The sequence below is a fragment of the Chiloscyllium punctatum genome, chromosome 26 (assembly GCF_047496795.1).
Source record: "Chiloscyllium punctatum isolate Juve2018m chromosome 26, sChiPun1.3, whole genome shotgun sequence".
In the NCBI taxonomy this organism is placed as follows: domain Eukaryota; kingdom Metazoa; phylum Chordata; class Chondrichthyes; order Orectolobiformes; family Hemiscylliidae; genus Chiloscyllium; species Chiloscyllium punctatum.
In genome coordinates this window covers 64080614-64106984 of record NC_092764.1, presented here as the reverse complement: position 1 = coordinate 64106984, position 26371 = coordinate 64080614, and the positions used below count along the sequence as shown (strand labels likewise).

The 26371-nt window shown below is 41.2% G+C and overlaps 1 protein-coding gene across 3 annotated transcripts in view; it reads right to left on the bottom strand.

Moving 5' to 3' along the window:
* Positions 1 to 1809: 1809 nt before the first annotated feature.
* LOC140453129 (adhesion G-protein coupled receptor G5-like) overlaps positions 1810 to 26371 on the bottom strand; it is a 90361-nt gene continuing 65799 nt past the window's right edge. For all 3 annotated transcript variants that reach the window (XM_072547539.1, XM_072547540.1, XM_072547541.1), the window contains 9 exons: positions 25383 to 25523; positions 23298 to 23417; positions 21236 to 21281; positions 21050 to 21153; positions 19822 to 19949; positions 14823 to 15091; positions 11832 to 11925; positions 5687 to 5964; positions 1810 to 4136 (listed from right to left, as the gene is read on the bottom strand). In XM_072547539.1, the coding sequence (XP_072403640.1) occupies positions 4057 to 4136; positions 5687 to 5964; positions 11832 to 11925; positions 14823 to 15091; positions 19822 to 19949; positions 21050 to 21153; positions 21236 to 21281; positions 23298 to 23417; positions 25383 to 25523 (1260 nt within the window). In that variant the 3' untranslated portion in view covers positions 1810 to 4056. The remainder of the gene's footprint in view (positions 4137 to 5686; positions 5965 to 11831; positions 11926 to 14822; positions 15092 to 19821; positions 19950 to 21049; positions 21154 to 21235; positions 21282 to 23297; positions 23418 to 25382; positions 25524 to 26371) is intronic.

The window sequence follows — 26371 nt, the reverse complement described above, 5'->3', positions numbered from 1 at the left end:
TAAGCGGGGTGATATAAACTGTAGGCAAAAGCCTGAGGCCTGAATCACTTCCCTTGGGAGTCAGAGAAGCAGCAGGGTCTGTGAGGGAGCAGCTGGTCCTGAGCTCAAAACTGAGTAAGAAAAACAGTGACATCACAGGAAAACCACACATTGATTGGTAAGGAATTCCTGTTTGGGATTGTCTACAAATCGCTGTAAATTAGAAAAGCATATTTATTTTCAAACCATTAGTTGTACTTGGATTTAACTGAGAATGTTATGTCCAATATAATAAGTAAGTAAAGGAAGTAAAGTCTTAAAGTACAAACTTCAAAGACATATGGCAGGGACCATTTGTTTGGAGTGAAATGAAGTCCCTAGCATAGTTAGTTTTCATTAATAGGATAACTCACAATTAGTTTTTAGGGAAGTCATGGAAGCTCATATCCATAATATGGTCCTCCAGCACGATATGAGAAGCCATGAACACTTCCAGTGTCCCTGACAACCACGTGTGTAGGAAGTGTGTCCAGCTGTAACTACTGGCTAACTACATTTGATATTGCTGATAGGGAGGGACTAACAAAGGGCTGGGAACCTGAGCATGGAGACAGAGCGATGGAAACAAAAAGCAGAAGTGGAAGAAGCAAGAGTGGAAGACAGAAAGAAAACAAATGAGGCCACAGCACACAATAAAGCTAAGACAACTAACAAGGTTAGAGAAGACAAGTAAAAGGCTTTATAGCTTAATGTGCAGAGCATTTACAATAAGTAGAAATAAAATGGAGGAGGTTGTGTTACAAATAGATAATGATTGTAATGATGTAGTTACTAAAACAGGTATTTCATTCTCCAGGAGCAAGTCTTAAAACTATTCTCCATTCCTAATAGTTGCTTCCTGGCTAACTTTTAACCTGAGTTCTGCCCTTCACTTTGAGGGTTGTGACGTATTCCCTCATTGCATGCAATGCAGATCTCCCAGCCTCCTTCAAATCCTCACGAGTCCCAAGGTTCCCGCTCACATTCTGCAGGACAAAGAGAAGTTAACATTTCTCTGCGAAAGGTTCAGACCTGGTTGTTTCTATCTCTTGGGGCTTTCTGCTTCTCAGGTGGTTGCAGACAAGTTGAAACTGTGAACTGCTGTCCATTTGTGATTCTCGTAGGTTTCTCGGGAAAACTCAGAAATGGCTCCATCTACCCTTATCCCCATGGTAACACATTTGCTGTATTGTCTAGGTTGAAACGCAAATGAGTTTTCCTTGATTTAATCCTTTCAACTTGAAAGTAAAAGAATAGTTTACAACATCACAATTTACAACCTATTCACCCATAACACAGGTATTGGATTTTAGGAGATTCAGTGCTTCTTCATAGTTTACTCAAAGACTGCTCAGTAACCCAAGTGAGACTTGTTAGTAAAAGAATCTGAGTCTACCTTTGATTGCAAATAATGAAACCATGGAGGTGTTCCAGCAGGCAGACTGCAGAACAGGCTTCTTTTATTTACCCTGTGTTTAAAGGCAGAATGCCTACATGTAATAATCAAATAAACCTTACCACTGTGCTGGGACAGGTACCACACAAACAATGGGCCGTACTATGGAATGGAGCAGGAACATGTATTTGAAGGGGTCCCATCCGTGCTCTACCATTTTCTTTGAGATTCCAACCTTTTCAAGACACTGAAGAAAATAACTATCAGGAATTCACCTTCAGAACTCCAATTCTGAATTAAAACCTCTCAGCAGTGATTCACTGTGAGAAACCTATTACCACCTGTGAGTGATGTGTTTTAGGACTGGTCCTTAATACGCAAAGATTACAGAGAACTTTGATCCAGAGTGCACATGCTTTATTATTCTTTAAGAGTTACAAGAAAGAAAAGATATCACTTACATTTGCAATATTCATTGAGGTACAAACTGCGTGGCATCACAATCTTCTGAAATGGTCAAACTCAAGTTCCTTGCATTCACTTGCATATGTCCAGTTGTAATCAATATAATTAATTGTTCTAAGTAAAGCTTATTTTTATTAAAAATGTGTGAGTGGAGATATGGCTGTATGATCGGACTCATCAGCTAGACAAGAACCACAGAACCTGTGACCATAGAGTCATAGTCATAGAGATGTACAGCAAGGAAACAGACCCTTCGGTCCAACCTGTCCATGCCGACCAGATATCCCAACCCAATCTAGTTCCACCTGCCACCACCCGGCCCATGTCCCTCCAAACCCTTCCTATTCATATACCCATCCAAATGCCTCTTATTGTTGCAATTGTACCAACCTCCACCACTTCCTCTGGCAGCTCATTCCATACATGTACCACCCTCTGTGTGAAAAAGTTGCCCCTCAGGTCTGTTTTATATCTTTCCCCTCTCACCCTAAACCTATGCCCTATAGTTCTGGCCTCCCTGACCCCAGGGTAAAGACTTTGCCTATTTACTCCATCCATGCCCCTGATAATTTTGTAAACCTCTATAAGGTCACCCCTCAACCTCCGACACTCCAGGGAAAACAGCCCCAGCCTGTTCAGCCTCTCCCTATAGCTCAAATCCTCCAACCCTGGCAACATCCTTGTAAATCTTTTCAGAACCCTTTCAAGTTTCACAACATCTTTCCGATAGTGATACAGAAGTTCCTAGGTAGACAATAGTACTCGTTAGCAAGTGATTACAGAGGACAATTTATTAATTGCCCGTTATGTTATAGGATCTTGAGCTTTTTTTGACTCAAATCATTTTCAATACTGTATTTTAGCTAAGCAGCCACTTAACAACTCTTGCACATTCCGTGATAAGCAGAAACAGTCAACTAATACAATACATACTATGTTCTCATAAACAGAAGCTAACTATAGGGTTCATCAAAAATGTATCAAACAAACAATGCTACATTGTCTTGACATAAGGTGTGTCAATGCTTCTGATCATTTAGAGAGCACTTTCCAGAAAATGCTTTCTCACACCTCTTTAATTACTCGATAAAGAAGAGAAATTGTGTCCTGCACATTGGTTCCAAAAGTATAAAATATTCCTGAGCACAAAAAAAAGCAGCTAAAATAAAAACTTCTAGTGAGTTTTGAACTGTCCTTTATTTTCTGGGCAGAATTTTAGTTGTTTGACTATTAGATTGTGGCCCATATGCATAACAGGATAACGTTAGGCCTCATTATCACAGAATGAGTTGGGAAGGCTATCTTTGAGCCTTCCAAGTTAAAGACAATCAGAATGAAGGTAGGAAAGTGGTGACGATTGGATCCCACTTTTCAGTGTAAAGTATATTTAATATCTCTTTGCCAGTGTTTACACTCTCCAACTCCAAATCAGATGAAACAGGAGGGTTCATAGATTCAATTGAGATGTTTGGTGCATTTGAAAAGTAAAGGTATTGGAGTCTCAAACGTATTAAGTGATTTGGCTTCCACAGCCTTCTGTGCTGGAGACTGTCACAGGTTTGCTAGTCTGAGTGAAAAAATCTTTCCTCATCTCAGTCCTGAGGCTCAGTTTGAATTCCAGATTTTTATTGAATTCAAATTTCATCATCTGTCATGGTAGGATTCAAACCCATGTCCTTAGAATATTAACCTGGGGGACTGGATGATGAGTTCAGTGGCCTCACCACGATATCACTGTCTCCACCACCTATTAGTTTAGTCTTTGCAGCTTTCAAACAAATTGAAGAATTTGCTTTCTCAATTCTCTACTGCTTAGGTTTTTGCTGATCAACCGGAACTAATTCTGATAATTTTACAGCAGCTGGAATCAAGACAACTCCTCATTTCAACTGATCATTAGCCCTCATCTAATGGGCATGATTTGACATAGCATTTGACAAGTCATTTAATTTTATATTGGCAATGGCCTTCAGAATAGATGGTTCTCTGAGCTAAGGGGTAATGGACGTTTGTGTGCTGATTCTGAGCATTCGCTGAACCCATACATAAAGCAAACCACTGCACGCATTCCACACAATATACAAGTGGTAAGATTCTTTTTACAAACAAAAGTTTGTTTTGAAACACATTCGAAAGGTGAATGGAAGGCAAGTTGTTTCACTTTCACCATTCCTTCTCTATGTTGAGCTTGTATAACTTGATATTTCTTCTTTCGATGGTTTTTTCATTGCCCAATACCACAGGAATATGAAAAATCCTGCAAAGGTTTTTTAAAAAATGACATGGTCATTAGTTACTCTATTTGTTGACACAAAATGGCCTAATCTCCTCCATCACCAAACCTAATCACCCGATGCCTGGAGGAAGAATGGCTCATCTTCCGTCTTGGGACCTTCCAACCACGTGGAATCAATGTGGATTTCACCAGGTTCCCCATTATCATCCCCTACTTTATCCCAGTCCCAACCTACCAATTTAGCACCTCCCTCTTGAACAGTACTAACTGTCCATCTTCCTTCCCACCTATCTGCTCCACCCTTCTCTCTGACCTATCACTTTGACTCCCACCATCATCTACTTCTCCTCCTCTAACCTTGAACATTGTCAACATGAAAACCCATCTGCTTCATGCATGTCCAATTAAGAAGGGAAATCTGCCCCCGTTCTTACCTGGTCTGGCCAACATGGATGCCCAGATCCACACCAATACAGTCATTGTACTATAATGAAACAAGCCACTAGCCAGACCCTAGTTGGGATACTGTGAACTGTTCTGGGGCCCTTAGCTAAGGAAATTAGATTAGATTAGATTACTTACAGTGTGGAAACAGGCCCTTCGGCCCAACAAGTCCACACCGCCCCGCCGAAGCGTAACCCACCCATACCCCTACATCTACATTTACCCCTTACCTAACACTATGGGCAATTTAGCATGGCCAATTCACCTGGCCTGCACATCTTTGGACTGTGGGAGGAAACCGGAGCACCCGGAGGAAACCCACGCAGACACGGGGAGAACGTGCAAACTCCACACAGTCAGTCGCCTGAGGCGGGAATTGAACCCGGGTCTCAGGCGCTGTGAGGCAGCAGTGCTAACCACTGTGCCACCGTGCCACTGGCATTGCAGACTATCTGGAAAAGATTCACTAGGCTGATAGCAGGTATGGAGGGATTGTCTGATGAGGAGAGGCTGAGTTCGGCCAGTGTTCATTGGAATTTTAGAAGTATTGCAAGTGACCTTATTGAAACATACAAGATTCTTAGATGCGGAAAGGTTGTTTCCCTTTGTGGGTGAGACTAAGAGCTGAGGACATAATCTTAGATAGTTCATATACTTCACACAGAGATGAGGCGGAATTTCCTCTCTTGGAGGATAGTGAATCTGTGGAATTCCTTATTGCAGAGGACTGCCTGGTTCAAGGAACACAGATTTTCTTTTCACTCAGTACTACAATCCTGAGTTCTGTGTTCTGAGGCGGCTTAATTTAAACATTCACATTCTAAAATTTCATTGCATGAGTGACATGGATGCAGTCAGGGTTGGAAGCTGGAAATTATCTGAACATTGGGTTCCTGACCTTCATTTTAAAATCAAGTCCTCTATTGTGTGAAGTAAATCCATTCAATAAAATTAACCCTATCATCAGTCCTTTGTTACCATGATATGACTACAACACCAGAGCATTGACTGAAACAATCATAGAAAGTGCTGGAGAAACTCAGCAGGTCTGGTGTCATCTGTAGAGAGGAAAACAGAGTGAACATTTCGAGTCAGGACAGGGATCAGTCACCAGAGCATGGACTAACCTTGCAAGGAGTTGAAGATGGTGAACAGGTAGATTTCAACCAGACGGAGTGGTCCAAACGAAAAGAAAGCCAAAGCCCAGGTTACGCCCAATAGGCAACAGAGGCCAAGGATTGTCCACAGATCCTTCCAAACAGACCCTTGTTCTTCAGTGCGCTGTCTTTTCAGATAAAATAGCTTGGTACAGACTGTGATTAGTATTATTGTATTTCCAAAGAATATAACGCTGAAATAACCACAGTTTGTAATGTAATGAGCCATCTTTTCTTTTATCCAGCACCTGTTCAAAAAGAAGTATTCAATAATGTACTTTACGTTTTGCATGCAAATATATGATTAGGATCAACAGAAGGCCATTTGGCCCCTTGAGCCTGCTACACCAGTCACTAAGATCATGGCTAATCTTATTTTGGTTCAACCCCATTTTCTTGCCAAACCCGGTCAGCTTTGATACATTTGTTAATCAAGAATGTGTCTTCCTCTGTATTAAAAATATTCAGTAACTCTGCTCTGCTGTTCTTTGGGGAAGGGAGATCCACAGACATGAAGTGAAAAGGTTTTGCTCACGTCTGTCTTAAGTGGAAGATCCCCAATATTTAAACAGTGTCCCCTAGCTTTATTCTCTTCTATAAGGGTAAACATTCTTTCAGTTATATTCTGTCAAATCTCCTCAGTATCCACTGCCTCTCCACGCCTCCCCCCCCCCCTCTCCTCAGGATCTTACATGTTGCAATTGCATTGTTCCTTAAATAATCAAAATAGATCAAAATAGTACACAGTACTCCAGAGGTGATCTTACCAATGCACTATAAACATGAGCAAAACATCCCAAATTTTACATTCCATTCCCCTTGTAATAAGCAACAATGATCCATTTGCCTTCCTAATCAATTTGTACACCAATGGGTAAACATTTTGTGACTTGTGAACCAGGTTACCCAGATCCCTCTCTACCACAGAGTTCTTCAATCACTCTCCATTTAAATATACTTTAAATACCACTCTCTCCCACAGTATGGTCTATCTACCAAACTTTACTCACAACTTGACCCTTTTGCAGACTCCTTATGTCCCATTCACAATTACTTTCTTATCCAATTATCACCATATATTTGGTCCCTTCATCCACATCATCAGTATTGGCAGTAAATAATAAAGGACTAAGAACTGACTCCTGTGGTCCTCTACTAGTGAAAGGTTGCCAACCCTGATATGACTCATTTATGTCTATGCTACGGTTCCCTGATAGCCACCTAGTTCAGTTGGCTGGATGACTAGTTTGCAGTGTAGAGTAATGCCAACAATTTAATTCTGCTCAGATGAAGAGTCATCTAGACTCAAAACACTAGTTTGCTCTCTCTCCATCGAACAGTCTGACCTGCTGTGATTTCCAACATTTGTTGTTTTCAGTACAGATTCTTGCAGTAATTTGCTTCTACGTGGGGTTCAACTCCCACACTGGCTGAAGGTACCATAAAGGATTCTCCATCTCAACTGTTACCCTTGCCTGAGATGTGGTGACTGTTAGGTTAAGCACCCACCAGTTGTCTCCCTCTAATGTGAAAGTGTCTCTGTGATCTGGTAAAACTGTGGTTCCTTTGCTTTACCTTAGTCCTATATCCGTGCGAGTATGTTATTCCCTGAGCCCATGAATTCTTATTTCATGTAGCAACATTTGATGTGGAACCTTGTCAAGTGCCTTATTGAAATTATGAGCTCTTTTTTCTCCATATTGTTTGTTCATTTCTCAAAGAATTATGATAAAATGGTCACAGATGATTTTCCTTTCTCAAAGCCATGTTGATTCTGCTAAATTACATAATAAGTCCCATGCTATAAACACCTTAATAATGGATTCCAGTATTACCTTTACTGCAGACATCAAACTAACTGGTCTGTAGTTACCTGTTTTCTACCTCCTTCCTCGTTTGAATCATTTTCACTTTAATGTCCAAACAAAAAGTTCCATTTGGAAGTTAACTTCTGAGTATTCTGCTCATTGATTAAAACTTGTAGGCTCATAAGTAACAATGACAAAGAAAAATAAATATTCTATCACGGAAATCTAATGTTCATTAAAATATATAAAAGCATTCTTCAAGTTTAAGTAGAATAATCAGTCAGTTTATCAAACCTCAGTATAACAGAGGCATTATATTCACTATTTTGTAATCGAATGAGACCTTTCCAATATTAAGTAAAATTTGGAAAATGAAACTATTGCAGCATCTTAGGATAAAGTCTAATTGGATCAGGGGACTGTCAGTCTTTAGTTGTGATAACTTCCTCAGTACCTCGCCTTCACAATGTGATCATCAATTAATCTTATCTGATTGCACTATACAGGGTGTGGTATAACCGCTCTTTTGGTTAGCATTAGAACATGCTGTTCTAAGAATGTTCCAGAAAACATTCTATGAATGCATCATTTGGACTACATTTGAATCTGACTTTTCCAGTTCATATGCTGATTAGAATCTCCCATGATTATGATTTGTGTCTTTATGACAAGCTCTCATTCTGTCTTTCCTTTTGCTCCTGTTTAATTATTCGGAATTCTGTACACCCTTCTGTAAGTACTTATCACTTCTACCCAAACTGTTTCCACACCTTCATGACTAAGGTCACCCATCTCTATTATGCTCAATTGATCATTACCTAACAAAGCCACCGTCCGCATTTTTCCTATTATTTCTAAATGTTGTGTAAGCTTCAAGTTCAGGTCCATATTATCCCGCCCAGAGCACAGATGCTGAGTGGGGGCTGTTTTTGTGCTTGTGAATTCTGTGTGGCAGGGTCCAGAGTGATGTTGTATCTGGTTCTCTTTCAGCGATGGCCATCAGTTTCTGCACAGCAATGGTATCCTCCTCTAGCTCGGTGCAATCCTACAGCTGCTGGATCTCCTGAACTTTGAACTCCTTACCCTTATCTTTCAGCAGGCATTTCTCCAGTTAGCAATAGCTATTTTGATCTTCTTGCAGCGCTCTCTAATCCGGTTCCAAATGTTACTCTTTAGTGATCTCTAGCCTTGACTATTGGCACACACTTCAGTGGTACACTCTGTCACTTCCAGTTATTACTTTTCTGAACACTACGGTGTTCTCTTGGCTTGTCCTCCCTCTCTGACTCATCACATCTTTCCTCACTTGGTCTCTCCGTCCAATTGTTTAGTTTAAAGCTATCTTTACCCACTCTCATTATCCGAATTAGCACAGAGATCCCAGCATGCTTTAGGTGAAGATTGATACACGTCTCACTTTCTCCAGTATCTGGGGCCAGTGTCCATGAATAAAGATCCATTTCTCCCACAGTGATCTTTGAGCTATGCATTTCTAATCTTATTCATGATATGCCAATTTTCCTTGTGGTTCAGCAAATAATTCAGATGTTATCACCTTTTGAAGTCCTGCTTTATAATTTAGCCCCTTGCTGCTCATACATCCTCAATAGATCTCTTCCCAGTCCTCTCTATGTTGTTTGTGTCGACATGGACCACAGTCACTGGATCGCCTCACTGTCAGTGTAAGACACTGGATCGCCTCACTGTCAGTGTAAGACACTGGATCGCCTCACTGTTGGTGTAAGACACTGGATCGCCTCGCTGTCGGTGCAAGACACTGGATCGCCTCGCTGTCAGTGTAAGACACTGGATCACCTCACTGTCAGTGTAAGACACTGGATTGCCTCACTGTCAATGTAAGACACTGGATTGCCTCACTGTCAATGTAAGACACTGGATCGCCTCACTGTCAGTGAAAGACACTGGATCGCCTCACTGTCAGTGTAAGACACTGGATTGCCTCACTGTCAGTGAAAGACACTGGATTGCCTCACTGTCAGTTTAAGACACTGGATTGCCTCACTGTCAGTTTAAGACACTGGATTGCCTCACTGTCAATGTAAGACACTGGATTGCCTCACTGTCAATGTAAGACACTGGGTTGCCTCACTGTCAGTGTAAGATGTTGGATTGCCTCACTGTCAGTTTAAGACACTGGATTGCCTCACTGTCAGTGTAAGACACTGGATTGCCTCACTGTCAGTGAAAGACACTGGATTGCCTCACTGTCAATGTAAGACACTGGATTGCCTCACTGTCAATGTAAGACACTGCGTTGCCTCACTGTCAGTGTAAAACACTGGATTGCCTCACTGTCAGTTTAAGACACTGGATTGCCTCACTGTCAGTGTAAGACACTGGATTGCCTCACTGTCAGTGTAAGACACTGGATTGCCTCACTGTCAATGTAAGACACTGGGTTGCCTCACTGTCAGTGAAAGACACTGGGTTGCCTCACTGTCAGTGAAAGACGCTGGATTGCCTCACTGTCAGTTTAAGACACTGGATTGCCTCACTGTCAGTGTAAGACACTGGATTGCCTCACTGTCATTGTAAGACACTGGGTTGCCTCACTGTCAGTGAAAGACACTGGATTGCCTCACTGTCAGTTTAAGACACTGGATTGCCTCACTGTCAGTGTAAGACACTGCATTGCCTCACTGTCAGTGTAAGACACTGGGTTGCCTCACTGTCAGTTTAAGACACTGGATTGCCTCACTGTCAGTTTAAGACACTGGATTGCCTCACTGTCAGTGTAAGACACTGGATTGCCTCACTGTCAGTGTAAGACACTGGATTGCCTCACTGTCAATGTAAGACACTGGATTGCCTCACTGTCAATGTAAGTTTCTCTCCAACCCAGAACACATGTACTTGCCAGAATTCTGTAGACCAGCTTTAACACAATTTTATTATTTTATATGTGACCTTGCACACTATGTTTCCAGTGAATGCCTGGCCAAGTTATTTTCCAATCAGCTCAAACTGCTGAACAGATTTTAGTTTGAAATGGGCACTATAAACTGAAATTTTGCTGAATGTATTATTTATGAACATTACGAACATGTAGAAGTTATTTGGCCCTTCAAACCTGCACTGCCATTCAATAGGATCTGATTTTAATCTCAATTCTAAATTCCTGCATATCCCTGATCAATCTTTCATTCCCTTGGTCATCAAAAATCTATCTACCTCCACTTTAACAATATTTAAAGATCCTGCATTGACTGCCTTTTGAGCAAGGGAATTGCAAATATTCATGACCATCTGAGAGAGAAAAACTGTTTCCTCACCTGTTTTAAATGGCACCCCCTTCGTTTTAAACTATGATCCCGAGTTCTAAATTGTCCCACAACATTCTTTCAAAATTCATTTGCTCAAGTCCTCTCAGGATCTCAATTCATTCACCACTGACTTTTCTAAGTTTCAGAGAATGCAGGCCTGTCTAGCCTTTCCTTATTAAAACAATCAGCTCATCTACAGTTTAGAAAACCTCCTCTGAACTGCTTCCAAAGCATTAACATCCTTCTGTAAGTCTGGTGACCAGTACTGTACACAGTACTCAAGACACGGTCTCATCAATGCCCTGTATAACTGAGGGATAACATTTCTACTCTTGCATCGAACTCCTACCACAATAAAACCTAACGTTATGTCAGCTTAGCCGGCTATGATTTCAATCTTGTCCTCTCCATGTAGGTTCAGTGTAGGATTGTAACAGGAGTAAGAACCTGGCGAATGCCAAGTGTGTATTTTAACACCCTCACACACAATAGCACATGTCACTTCACTAATCATTCATCATTGCTGCTGCAGCTTCCTTGGTAATGAAATAACAGAAATTGCACAGTATTTCACAAACTAAAACTCAATCCTGTAAAGAACAGGATTAGTCACTTCTTGTCCTAGCCAGCTTTGTGATTATATAATTTCCTTTTCCTGTCTTCCAAAATCTCCTTACCAGCTTCCTGTTGCATACACACAGTCACCCTCTGTAATTCTATTCTGAACATGAAAGGCTATTTTACTGCAAGAGTAGTCTGATCCTGCCTTCACTGAGTTACAAACCTCCCCAGTACTCAGTGGATCCCCATCAGAAACAGGAACACAGGCAGATTTCCCTGCAACTATTAGAAACAAATTATAGCATAGGTCCATGAGTTGTCTCATACCAGGTCATATACATTTGAATTTGATCCTAAGAAATTGTTGTCCCTGTTCCTCCCTGGAAATAAGTGCCTCCTCAAACTCTCATGGAAGTGGAGGAGAGTCAAATACTAGCATTATTGCCTTTTACAAAGACTTACATTGAAGTATTCTTCCCATCCTGTTTCTCAATCACAAACTCGCCATAAATGTCTGGTATCGCGATACATATAAGCACCACAATTGCAGGAAGGCCTATCAATCAAAGAAAATGGTTTGCAATCATTAACATTTAAAGAATACAGATCATATTAAGAACAGTGAGCAATAGGCTCCTCAAGGTAAATGTTTGCCAGGAATTGGTGTTGGAGAGACTGTTAGGTCTGAAGGTTGATAAGTCCCCAAGGCCTGATGGTCTACATCCCAGAGTACTGAAGGAGGTGGCTCGAGAAATCGTGGATGCGTTGGTGATTATTTTCCAGAGTTCGATTGATTTGGGATCAGTTCCTGCGGATTGGAGGGTTGCTAATGTTATACCACTTTTCACGAACGGTGGGAGAGAGAGAAAGCAGGAAATTATAGACCAGTTAGTCTGACCTCAGTGGTGGGAAAGATGCTGGAGTCTATTATAAAGGATGAAATTATGACACATCTGGATAGTAGTAACAGGATAGGTCAGAGTTGGCATGGATTTATGAAGGGGAAATCATGCTTGACTAATCTTCTGGAATTCTTTGAGGATGTAACTCTGAAGATGGATGAGGGAGATCCAGTAGATGTAGTGTACCTGGACTTTCAGAAAGCTTTTGATAAAGTCTCACATAGGAGGTTAGTGAGCAAAATTAGGGCGCATGGTATTGGGGGAAAAGTACTAACTTGGATTGAAAGTTGGTTGGCTGATAGGAAACAAAGAGTAGTGATAACCGGCTCCATTTCGGAATGGCAGGCAGTGACCAGTGGGGTACCGCAGGGATCAGTACTGGGACCGCAGCTTTTTACAATATATGTTAATGATATAGAAGATGGTATTAGTAATAATATTAGCAAATTTGCTGATGATACTAAGCTGGGTGGCAGGGTGAAATGTGATGAGGATGTTAGGAGATTACAGGGTGACCTGGACAAGTTAGGTGAGTAGACAGATGCATGGCAGATGCAGTTTACTGTAGATAAATGTATGGCTATCCACTTTGGTGGCAAGAACAGGAAGGCAGATTACTACCTAAATGGAATAAATTTAGGTAAAAGTGCAATTCAGAGAGATCTGGGTGTTCTTGTACACCAGTCAATGAAGGTAAGCATGCAGGTGCAGCAGGTAGTGAAGAAGGCTAACAGCATGCTGGCCTTCATAACAAGAGGAATTGAGTATAGAAGCAAAGAGGTTCTTCTGCAGCTGTCCAGGGCCCTGGTAAGACCATACCTGGAGTACTGTGTGCAGTTCTGGTGTCCAAATTTGAGGAAAGACATTCTGGCTATTGAGGGAGTGCAGCGTAGGTTCACGAGGTCAACTCCTGGAATGGCAGGACTACTTTAAGCTGAAAGACTGGAGCGACTGGGCTTGTATACCCTTGAGTTTAGAAGACTGAGAGGGGATCTGATTTAGACATATAAGATTATTAAAGGACTGGACACTCTGGAGGCAGGAAACATGTTTCCGCTGATGGGTGAGTCCTAACTAGAGGACTCAGCTTAAAAATACGGGGTAGACCATTTATGACAGAGATTAGGAGAAACTTCTTCACCCAGAGAGTGGTGGCTGTGTGGAATGCTCTGCCCCAGAGGGCAGTGGAGGCCCAGTCTCCGGATTCATTTAAGAAAGAGTTGGATAGAGCTCTCAAGGATAATGGAATCAAGGGTTATGGAGATAAGGCAGGAACAGGATATTGATTAAGGATGATCAACCATGATCATATTGAATGGTGGTGCAGGCTTGAAGGGCAGAATGGCCTACTCCTGCACCTATTGTCTATTGTCTATTGTCTATTCCTGCTAATGTTGAAGAAAGGACATCTTTTCCTTTCAATTTCGGCTCGGAAGGAGCACTATTAGATGCAGAAGAAAGCACCCTTAACAATTTTTTTAAACAAAGAGGAAAACATTTTACATGGTTGTGGATTACAATCCAAATTCCCTTTTGTGACAATGTTAGACCAGCCACACCTCTCAGATGATCTTTCTGAAAGTTAGCGGGAGAAAGGCTGACTGTAAAAATACTGGATGCTGCCTGAACTGCTGTGCTCTTCCAGCACCACTAATCCAGTATTTGGTTTTCAGCATCTGCAGTCATTGTTTTTACCTTGTAAAAATACTACACAAATCTGAAGTACAGATTTATCTTTCACCAAATGAAAGGCACTTACTGAGCATATTAACTTCTATCATATTGTCTTTTCAACATGTAACTGCTAATTTATAACATTCCAGATATTACTATAATCCAGCAACCTCTCCTGAGTAAAGTATCTCGCCACCAAAAAGGTATGGACCAAGTACACAGGAGTGGGCTTAAAGGGCACAATGTTTCTCATTTTCTGAATATCCTCTGTCTCAGTCCCCTTCATGTTAAAACATGTCCTTTCATTACCATAACAAGAGAGGTGTTATTCTGAGGATGAATTTCATCTCAATCAAAATGATACTAACATTTTTTTCACTTATACATGGGATGATGGCATCTCTAGCTAGGTCAAAGTTTACTGCCCATCCCTCATTTCCTTAATAATGTGGTGGAGGTATAAGGAAAATCTATATTTGAGACCAGAGAGGGACTAATTTGGGTATTGGAATACAAGGGACAATGTTTTGTTAAAATGAAGGGAAAACATCAAGCAGGGGCAAAAAAAACCTGTGAGTAGAGGAAGAGACAGCTAAACATAGTGGCCTGTGTTAGAAACAATGACATCTATCAGAGTATGTTTGAAATCTTGCAGAGTTTGAGTTTAGAAAGTTAGGAATCGGAAACCAGTGTTAGAACTGGAAGATGTAATTGCAGTCTTATGTTTAGGGAGGACCTGGTTTTGACTATCCATTAGATACCTCACCCCTGCACACTATTTCAAAAATTTAGGACAAGTAAAGTTTTGTGTGTAAAACACAAAGTAACATCAATACATCAGCCAACAAAACATGAAAGGAAAATCATTCTTACTCACCCCAACCGATAATAGCCAGTTTTTGTATGTAGTATTTTATGTAGGTGTTGAAAACTTTGATCAGCAGCAGGTACAGCTGAAATGCTTCAATTCCCATCCAGGTAAAAGTACACAGCAATGAATAATGTAGAAAAACAGCAATGGTCTTACATAGACTTTCATTTTTCACCATACTGAGCCACACGTTGGTCAAGAAGTTCACATTCAGGAGAAATATGGCAGCACAGAGGTTCATGTGGATCTTTGTGACTTGATCGCTTTTAATTTTCCTAAACACAAAGTCGAAAGAAAAACAAAATGTTTTACCAACATTGTGAGGGCGGTTAGTTATATATACTTCAGACGCCTTTAGAATTAGCAGTATATTATGTGTGTTCAAGCTCCCTTTACAGCCTTGCTTTCATTAACTTTAGGCAGCATGGTCGCTCAGTGGTTAGCACTGCTGCCTCACAGTGTGAGGGACCTGGGTTTAATTCCACCCTGAGGCAACTATCTGTGTAGAGTTTGCACATTCTCTTTGTGGGTTTGCACCCACAGTCTAAAGATGCACAGTCTAAGTAGTCTGGCCATGAGAAATGCAGGGTTACAGGAATAGGGTTGGGAGATATAGGTCTGGGTGGGCTACTCTTCAGAGGGTCACTGTGGACTCAGTGGGTTGAATGGCCTGATTCCACACTGTTTAGATTCCATCTAAACCTTCCCTATTCATGTATCTACCCAAATATGTTTTAAAGGTTGTAACTGTACCTGCATCCACCACTTCATCTGGCAGTTCATTCAGTGTAGAAACCACCCTCTGTGTGAAAACATTGCCCCTCAAGTCTCTTTTAAAGCTTTCTACTCTTGCCTTAAAAATATGGCCCCTAGTTTTGAACTCCCCCACCAGAGGGAAAAGACCTTTGTTATTCACCTTCTTTATCCCCCTCAAGAACTCTATAAGCTCACTCCTCAACCACCTGTGCTCCAGTGAAAAATGTCCTAGCCTATCCGCCCTCTCCTTATAATACAAACCCTCAAGTCCCAGCAACATCTCCGGTTTAATAATATCCTTCCTATAACAGGGCGACCAGAACTGCACACAGTACCTCAGACGAGGCCTCACCAACATCCTGTACAACTTCAACATGACGTCCCAGCTCCAATACTCAATGGTCTGAGCAATGAAGACAACTGTGCTAAATGCCTTCCTAATCACTGTTGGCCTGTGGCACAACTTTCAAAGAACCATGCTCCCAAACCCTTCAGTCTCTCTGTTCTACAACACTGCCCAGGGCTCTACCATTAACTGTATAAGGCAGAAGTGGGTACTGCAGATGCTGGAAATTAGAGTCAGGATTAGACTGGTGCTGGAAAAGCACAGCAGGTCAGGCAGCATCTCAGGAGCAGGAAAATCGACGTTTCGGGCAAAAGCTCTCCATCAGGAATGAGGCCTGTTACATTAACTATATAAGCATTGCTCTTGTTCGCTTAACAAAATGCAATGTCTGATATTTATCCAAAATAAACTCCATCTATCACTCTTCAGCCCTTGACCCAATTGATCAAGGTCACATTGTACTTTTCTTCACTGTCTACTAGCCACCAATTTTGGTGTCAACTGCAAACTTACGAACCATGCCTTCTAAATTCTCATCCAAAACGTTTATATAAATGACACACAACAGCAAACCCAGCACCAACACCGCTGGCCACAGGCCTCCAGTTTGAATAACAACTCTCTATCACCGCCTTGTCTCCTATCATCAAGCCAATTGACATGTAGCCAATGTCTGGTAAAAGTGAGCCCGGCATGACAAGGTCGATGACCTTTCATTACAACAGGAAGAAATTTGAGATATCATAGGCTTTATGTGAGTGCAGAGGCAAATGTGTATATGTGACAGGAGAACTGGAGGAAAGGTCGGTGATAGGAGAGAGAGGTAACAGAACCAACATTCAAAGACAATGACAGTTCATGATAAAGGAAGTGTTCATGGGACAAGTGCAGAAACATTAGGTATATCCAGAAGCAATGTAAGTATGAAAAGGAGAATCATCACTTACTGCTGCCTTTCAAAACCACAAGGGTAAAATACATGATCTGAAATTGCAGAACTCAATTTTGATTCTAGAAAACTATATAGTGTCTAATTAAAAGCTAAGCTGCTTCTTCGAGCACACATTCCATTGGAACAGAGTCAGCATCTGAAGGTAGTGAGGTCAGAGTGAGTGTGGGCTGGAGAATGAAAATAACAAGTGACTGGAATTTCAGGATCATAATCTTCACTGGCTGACATTTTTTCTTCAACTCAGCAAAATATTGCATGTGATTTATTAACGAGGAAAATGAGCATCTCAGAGCTCTGCAGCCTCACATCATTTAGGCAAAAAGCTTTTAAAAGATTTTTTATGCCAAAATGGACAATTTCATACTTGCACACAATGTATAAAGAGAGGGCTAAGAAGAGCCAGGAAGGGACATGAGAAGTCATTGGCAGATAGGATCAAGGAAAACCCTAAGGATTTCTTTAGACATATCAGGAATAAAAGAATGACTAGAGTAAGATTAGGGCCAATCAAGGATAGTAGTGGGAAGTTATGCGTGGAGTCAGAGGAGATAGGGGAAGCGATAAATGGATATGTTTAGTCAGTATTCACACTGTTGTGAATAAGACAATGTTGTCGAGGAGAATACTGAGATACAGGCTACTAGACTAAGTGGGATTGAGGTTCACAAGGAGGAGGTGTTAGCAATTCTGGAAAGTGTGAAAATAGGTAAATCACCTGGGCCAGATGGGATTTATCCTAGACTTCTCTGGGAAGCCAGGGAGGTGATTGCAGAACCTTTGGCTTTGATCTTTATGTCACCATTGTCTACAGGAATAGTGCCAGAAGACTGGAGGATAGCAAACGATGTCCCCTTGTTCAAGAGGTGGGGTAGAGACAACCCTGGTAATTATAGACCAGTGAGCCTTACTTCGTTTATGGGTAAGGTGTTGGAAAAGATTATAAGAGATAGGATTTATAATCATCTAGAGAGGAATAAGTTGATTAGGGATAGTCAACATGGTTTTGTGAAGGGTAGGTCATGCCTCACAAACCTTATTGAGTTCTTTGAGAAGGTGACCAAACAGGTGGATGAGGGTAAAGCGATTAATGTGGTATATATGGATATCAGTAAGGCATTTGATAAGGTTTCCTATGGAAGACTATTGCACAAAATATGGAGGCATGGGATAGAGGGTGATTTGGTGGTTTGGGCCAGAAATTGGCTAGCTGAAAGAAAGGTTAGAAAGTTGTGGTTGATGGGAAATGTTCATCCTGGAGTTCAGTTACTAGTGGTGTACTGCAAGGATCTGTTTTAGGTCCACTGCTGTTTGTCATTTTTATAAATGACCTGGATGAGGGCGTAGAAGGATGTGTTAGTAAATTTGCAGATGACACTAAGTTTGGTAGAATTGTGGACATTGCAGAGGGTGTTGTAGGTTACAGAGGTGGGCTGAGAGGTGGAAAAGGGAGTTTAATGCAGAAAAGTGTGAAGTGATTCACTTTGGAAGGAATAACAGGAATGCAGAGTAGTGGGCTAATGGTAAGATTCTTGTTAGTGTAGATGAGCAGAGAGATCTTGGTGTCCATATACATAGATCCCTGAAAGTTACCACCCATTTTGATAGCGTTGTTAAGAAGGCGTATGGTGTGTTAGCTTTTATTAGTAGAGGGATTGTGTTTCAGAGCCTTGAGGTCATGCTGCAGCTGTACAAACCTCTGTTGCAGCTGCACTTGGAGTATTGCATACAGTTCTGGTCACCGCGTTATAGAGAAGATGTGGAAGCTTTGGAAAGGGTGCAGAGGAGATTTACGAGGATGTTGCCTGGTGTGGAGGGTAGGTCTTACGAGGAAAGGCTGAGGGCCTTGAGGCTGTTTTCATTAGAGAGAAGAAGGTTGAAAGGTGACTTAATTGAGACATATAAGATGATCAGAGGATTAGGGTGGACAGTGAGAGCCTTTTTCCTCGGATGGTGATGGCTAGCACGAGGGGACAGAGCTTTAAATTGAGGGGTGATAGATATAGGATAGATATCAGCAGTAGTTTCTTCACTCAGAGAGTAGTAGGGGCGTGGAACAATCTGCCTGCAACAGAAGAGGACTCACCAACTTTAAAGGCATTTAAATAGTCATTGGACAGACATATGGATGATAATGGACATATGGAGTAGTGTAGGTTAGATGGGCTTCAGATTGGTTTCTCAGGCTGGCACAACATCGAGGGTCGAAGGGTCTGTACTGCACTGTAATGTTCTATGTTCTATACCACTCACCAGATCTCTAATTACTCACTTAGCCTATTTACATCCCTTTGTTGGCTCCTTATATTCTCTTCACAAGTAATTTTCCTACCTATCTCCACGCTATCAGCAAATTTAATAAACATACCTTTGATCCTTACATTCAAATAATTTATATAAATTATAAAGAGTTGCGGCTGGGGTCTTGATTTAGGCTTGTTCTTGTTCTAGCAGGCCTACCCTTTAAAACCATACTGCACTTTCCCTTTAGTGACTCTGAGGCTGAGTCACCTGCCTCACAGGAATTTATCCTGTCTTATTTTGAAAGAAAAGTTGCCACAGCTTTTCCGTCAGTCCATCCAATGTCCCACCTTAACATCAATCCCTTCCTCCTCAACAGCCAGTGATGATAATATAACACCCTGCCATTAAAATAAAACTGTTGTCTATTGTTCCTGAGCTTTTAACTTGCACCAATGCGAAAACGTTTTGGATAAAGGACAAGATAGATTCAGTTATGACAAGCCACCCATTGCTTCAGCTAAGTTACTTCCTGCAGACAGATCCAACATTCCACTTACTTTAATGATATATAGCTCAACAAAGTGAATCATCTGAGGGATTGGTCTGAGAAATGTGGAAAACGATACATGATCTAACGCAATTGGAATTATTGGAAGACAGTCCCATTGGTGACAATCTGATTGTATTCACTGAGTAGATGTGTGACTCACCTGAATACACAGTAAATGATTATTGTGGTGGCTGAGAAGATGGCAGAAATACTACAACCAATCTGTGAGATGTACATCAATGAAATCAAAACTTTCTCATCCACGGTGTTGTTGGTATTACTGAAGTCCTTTGGGAAATGAAGGCATAGACCACAATGAGTAAGAGTTAAAGCCTGTCTCACCCAGAATAAATAGCCTGTCTCTGGTACCAGTTCAAAACACTGGGATTATGCTACTTGATTAGTAGGATCAGCTCAAATTCAAGTAACTGTACATTGAAAGAAACTTTTGTTAGTGTGTGTAGAATCCTGATGAGTCTGCACTTGAAATGTTAGGTTAGAAATGGAGCCATTCTCTAAGTCCTCTTCTGGGATAACTCCTACAGAGGAATCTAGATTCAACTGGGGCAATGGTTGCCGACACTTGGGGTAGCCCACACAGAACCAGCCAAAGGCTGTCCTAGTAATCTCATCAGGCATGTCTCCTGAACACAGGTTCACACAAGTTTAAATTCTGTTTCAGCTCCAACATGTGACTGGATGCCTGAAGGTTATTGCAAGTGGTACCATGCATTAATGAAGTTCACCGTTAGTAAACTTTGTCCCTTTCTGACTTTGGCTAGGAAAACCTCTGGCTTTTTTCTCAGAGCAGCATGTCTAGCTGTGAGGCTCTGATGTCTCTGCCACCTATTCTGTTCTAGGTGCAGATGCTGGTTCCAGTGTTGACATGGCCCTGTGTCCAGTGTAAAGCCGTGGGCAGAAGTTGCATTGTACTTCACGTCCAGTGGCACAATGGCATTGAAGAGTATCTTCCTGGTCTTGTGCAATTTCAGCTGCTACGTCCTCAAAACCCATCGATGAGAGAGAGAGAATTGAAAACTGAGTAGCTCAGTTAAGGTCAGTCCTTGGGCTCTGAGTAGGGTTAGTCAGAAATCTCGACAAGTTTGCACTGAAACTCTGGCAAAGCAGTAGGCATGGAAGACTGTGAAGGAAGGATGAAAAGTCTGTAGAAGATGACAATGCTAAATAAAGGAAATATTTTGAGGAGATTCAGTGGAAAGAGTGAGTTGCCTATTGGCAATGACTAACACACAGTCAAGAAGTGTGGTGCTGGAAAAGCACAGCCTTTCAGGCAGCATCTGAGGAGCAGGAGAGTCGACATTTCAAGCATAAGCTCTTCATCAGGAATGACAGATCTCTCATACAGAAGACATCAGTACAAAACTTACCAGTAACACAGCAAAGTAGGAGAGATGGTCACACTGACATATGGTACGGCTATCCTGAACTGTTGTTTTACAACCAGTAATATCCCAATGACCTGTTGAGTTGTCTGTAACATAAGGTTTGGTCTAAAAATTAGAGAATTGGTTTTCTAATATTAACTGTAATAGTTTGACAAGTCTTTTACTTACCATCTTCATTTTCAGACCAGAAGACACAATGTTGAGAGAAGTTATTCTGAAATTCAAAAATAAATTGAAATGTTTTGTTTGGCTCGTTGGTGTTTCACTACAAATCTATTGAAATGCCTATTAACCTACAGGTGAACCACAAACAGAGACCAGTGTTTGTATATGACAATGCTTAACCTAAGATTGAATTAGACTGTGATTGCACCTCACATTTGGATTGATAGCAATTAAACTGTGTATTTACACATCCGGGCATGAATGTTTCCTTGGTTAGCCATTATTTAATGTTTGAACATCCCCAGTAATAAAGGAACCTTTGTCTTAACATTCAAAAGATTGAAAGTGAATTTAGATGGTCCTCAGGAAATTGAGAGACTTTCTTAACATGTGGCTTTTACAGGGTTGGAGTTCTATTGTGGAGCCTATAAAGTGGAGTGGCCTCATATATTTTGCTGGATTCTTGTTACACACCTAAAACTGGCTCACATTAATGTACAAGTGGGAGCATGTCTGCGTCCTCAGTGACGTGCCTCAGTGGGTATTAACACAGCCCTTGAGGTGTGCAGGAGGTAAACCAGGAGAAGTTCCAGAAGATTCCTGTCAATAGCCTTGGTGTAAGATTGAGGTAGTCACCAACATGAAGGTGAGTGAATTGGATAGTCCTCGACAATAGGTGCAGATATCACAATGTGATGATTAATTTGGTTAATGTGCTAATTAGCACACACATACAAGCTTAGGAAGACAGTTCCTGTGGTGCTGTGATTTACCCTCATCTCAGGGCCAGGAGGCCCCAGTACAAGTCCCACCTGCTCCAAGACTATGTCATATCATCTCGGAATAGGTTGGTGAGGAAAATACCTACAGGGTGGTCAAGTTCCTGGCCGAAAGATTAACATGAATTTAAATTTAAACTGCAACATGTAAGCAGGTCAGCTTATGCATCCATGTAAAAAGGAAGTGTGTACTTAAAGAAATTAACCAGAACAGATGGAATAATGCTCACATTTGTGTGATGTGAACATTATTTTAAAACTTGTCTGTGCTACTTAAAACCAACTTGAAACTTTCAAAGAGAAGGAGCACTCCACCCAGACATGATGCAGGAGTTGGTTGTAGAAGAGACTTCAGGAACGAGGAATACATTTTGATGTAATAGGACAGAAGGGATGTACAAAGTTTCTCAAATATTCAGAAACCACTTGAGCGTAGTATAATTGTCACAACTCATCAATAAAAAACAATCAACAGCTAGCATGTGAGTAGCTGACGATCCTTTTAATGAGCTCGGGTGTGGGGTCCTTCCTGAGGCTGTCTGTATTTAAGAGATAACTGGAGGGTTTTATTTCAAAATGGCAGCACTGATGTGAGAGCTGCTTGATTCACTGACTGCTATATACTGCAAACTCCAGCAGATACTCATAGCCAAAAAAATAAACCAATATCTCCAAAACAGAGTGGTACAGTGGCTCATTGATTAGCACTGCTGCCTCACAGCACCAGGGACACAGGTTTGATTCCACCCTTGAGCATCTGTGTGGAGTTTGCATCTTCTCCCCATGTCAGCTTGGGTTTCCTGCAGGTGCTCCGGTTTCCTCCCACAGTCTAAAGTTGTGCAGATCAGGTGGATTGGCCATGCTCAATCCCATAGTGTCCAGGGATGTGTAGGTTTGGTGGATTAGCCGTGGGAAATGCCGGTATTCCGAGTTAAGATAGGATACTGGGTATAGGTGGGATGTTCTTTGGACAGTCAGCATGGACTTGATAGGCTGAATGGCCTGCTTCCACACTGTAAGGATTCTATGATTCCATGAGCGATAAGAAGTGAAATTTCAAAGCTTAGATTGCTTAAATCAGATGAACAAAGAACTTTACTTTATACTTTACACAGGGTGATAAATGTTCTGTCAGTTCTGAGCCATTTAAAATTGAACAAAAACATATGTAGAAACCCGAATAGGTTGTTATAATGTCAACTTGGGGACAAAAAGGATAAAATTCAATCAACGTAACAGTCTCCTCAATCCTCAAAATTCTTGGGAATTACTGAAGATTTTCTTACCAGCATTTTTGACTTATGATTAATTGTAATATTCACATACTCAGTGAGGTTATGAATGCTTGTGTTTCCTACAGCAACTTCAATCACGTTATTGTTTAAGATAGTACTGTTATTTTCGTCCTGTGGAGAAAGAAGCCATGAGAACTGTCAGCAATGTACTGCACTGAAGAACATGACATTAGGTATTTTTAACAATTTAAGTGTAAGTAAATAGGGCCAAACTAGTGCTAGGGTCCACACACAGGGTTACACCTCGTGTGGGCATTCCTTAATAGTCTAATAGGATGGAATCCTGTCCCTCATGTGGGACACAAAGTAATAACAAAGGACTTTAATGGAAGGGGTAGTGATATGAGGTCAAAGACTCTGAAACACAGGACAGTTCATATTCCATGGCTTTCAGAGCTGGATAGGTAATTTGCAAATGTTATATTATCTGAAGCTAACTGTACTGACTTCAGGGATTCAGAAACCAGGGGGATCTTATGTTATGGATCCAGGAAGAGCTTACCAACTAACAATGTTCCCTGTAACCCAGAAGGTGCATTGGCACCTGTATCTCTGAAAGTCAGAGGTAATGTCAAAGGGCTCACGATGGGAACATTTCAATGGCATCTCCCTAACCCACAACCTCCAACACCAAGAAGGGTAAGGGGAACAGATGCGTAGGAACACCAGCACCTGCCAGTTCTTCTCCAAGCCGCACACCATCCTGACATGAAATTATCTTGACATTCCATCATTGTCACTGGGTGAACATTCCTGAACCCTCTTCCTAACAGCACTGTGGTTGTATTGAGTTCACAAGGACAGTAATGATTCAAGAACGCAACTCACCGCCATCTTTTACCAGAGAAACTAGAGATGGGCAATAAATGCTGGCCCACTCAGTGATTCTCACATCCAACTGGGGATGAAATTATGGATCTCTGTATTTGTTAGATCTCTGTACATATTGTACAGCGATAGGAATTAGGATGAAGAACAGACACAGGCCATTGTACTCCTTCGAGTCTGCTCTATCATTCTGTATCATCGTGGTTGTTGTCTGAACTCCAGTTTCCTGTCTGACTCCCATAACCCTAGACTCCCTTGTTGATCAGAAATCTATTCAATGCTGCCTTGAGCAAACTCAACGACTGAGCTTCCTGTGTTTTCTAAGGAAAAGAATTCTGTAGACTCACGGCTCTCCAAGAGGAAAACAAAACCTTCCACATCTCAGTTTTAAAAGGATGGACTCCTGTTATCAAACTGTGGCCCATTACTCTTTTGTCCTCTACAAAAGTATCCATCCATCCATCCTATCAAGTCACCTTTAGCGAGAGTTGAGGAAGTTACAGAGATAGGGAGGCTTGTAGGTTCTGCAGGACCGTACATTGATCTGGAGGTTTGGAAAGGCTGGAGGATGCTACAGTGCTAGGAAGGATTGTCGGGACTGGAGGAGGTTACAGAGATAAGACCATAAACCCATCAGGTGAAGGAGGAGAAGTTGTCCATTCAGCCCATCATATCTGTTCCACCATTCAATGAGATCTTGGCTGCTCTGATAATCCTTATTGCCATTTTCCTGCCTTTAGCCCATAACCCTTGATTCCTTACAGTGTGGAAGTAGGCCATTCAGCCTATCAAGTCCACACTGACTGTCGGAAGAACATCCCACCCAGACCCAGCCTCCTATCTTAACCCGGTAATCCGTCTATTTCAGCCTTGAATACACTTCAAACCTACAGACTACCTCCCTTATTTCTAAAAGTGAATAAAAGGGATTAAGATTAGGGTTAGATGGCAATTACTTTGCCCAGTTAATTGTGACACACAACAGTTAGTCATAGACCGAAGGGTTTGTTTCCATGCTGTACATCTCTATGACTCTATGATTCTATTAATGTTGACTTTGCCAGCAAAGGAGTTTGCAAAATGCAATTCAGAAAAAATGCGTGAGCTGTTAGTGGCCTGTTCACTACTCCCCAGTTGATCGAATGTAGCCTTCCTTGTGTTATGAGAAGTTCCTTTCTACTTTCTCCTTTTCGAATTGGAGTGGTGGGTGGTGCATACAGACATCAGTGCAGGATTGAAGCACTGTACCTCAAACAGTGTTGTATCATTGAATAATGAAAATGTGATGCTCGAGAAATCGTTCTGCTGCTCCATTGATTTCCTGAACAATTCCTCTGGGAGGACAACCTCAATGTCAACATTTTGTTCTTGAGTGGCTCTTTCACCGACCTGCACAACAAAATAAATAACCATTTCACATTTCTGTTCATTAAGCATAATTTATAGATAATGTACATTTGGAATGGCACATACATGAAAATCAGATAATAAAACAGTGGAAAAAAGGATAATTTCTAATTAGAATTATTGTTTGGGCAATTTAATCTTTAGGTAGTGTATCCTTTTGGGCCTGTTCAGTTGACCTTTTGGGAGAAGTAAGTAACCTTTTCAAAAATTTAATTGTTCATTGAATTGTTCAAAGTAGACATGAGTAATCATGAAATGTCGATGAAAACGCTGGAACTATCAAAGCTGTCATGGTATTTAACTCTCCTGCCCTCTAAAGTTTGGAAAACTGTCTGCAATGTTTAAGAAAATGGTATTTCCAATCCATCAAAGCAGGAAGCTGTGCTTTTTCTAGTTATGGGGATAGAAAGAATAGAATAAAATAAAACAATGAGTAATAGGACAATTGTAAGCTTATAGTATTGTTAAAAAAACACAAGCATACTTTAGAAAGCATAGAGGAAATCTGAGAAAGGGAATAAGAGGGGAAATGAACAAGAATGCGAATAAATTAACAACTAACACATTAGTAATGAAATGGAAGTTAAAAGAAGGATAGGGCTTATTCGAGAACAAAAAGGAAATTTTCCTTTTTCCAACAGTAGCTATGTAATGTACTATACCACATGGCATATGTCTTCACTACAGGATTAGATGCTGCAAATGTAGCAGTAAAAGAGGAGACAGTGGGAATAATGAATAGAATAAAAGTAGAGATGAATTTCTTAAATATGGCTTGAAAGAAATCAAAGAAAGAAAGCTCACCTAGTCCAAGGGTTTATCAACCTAGA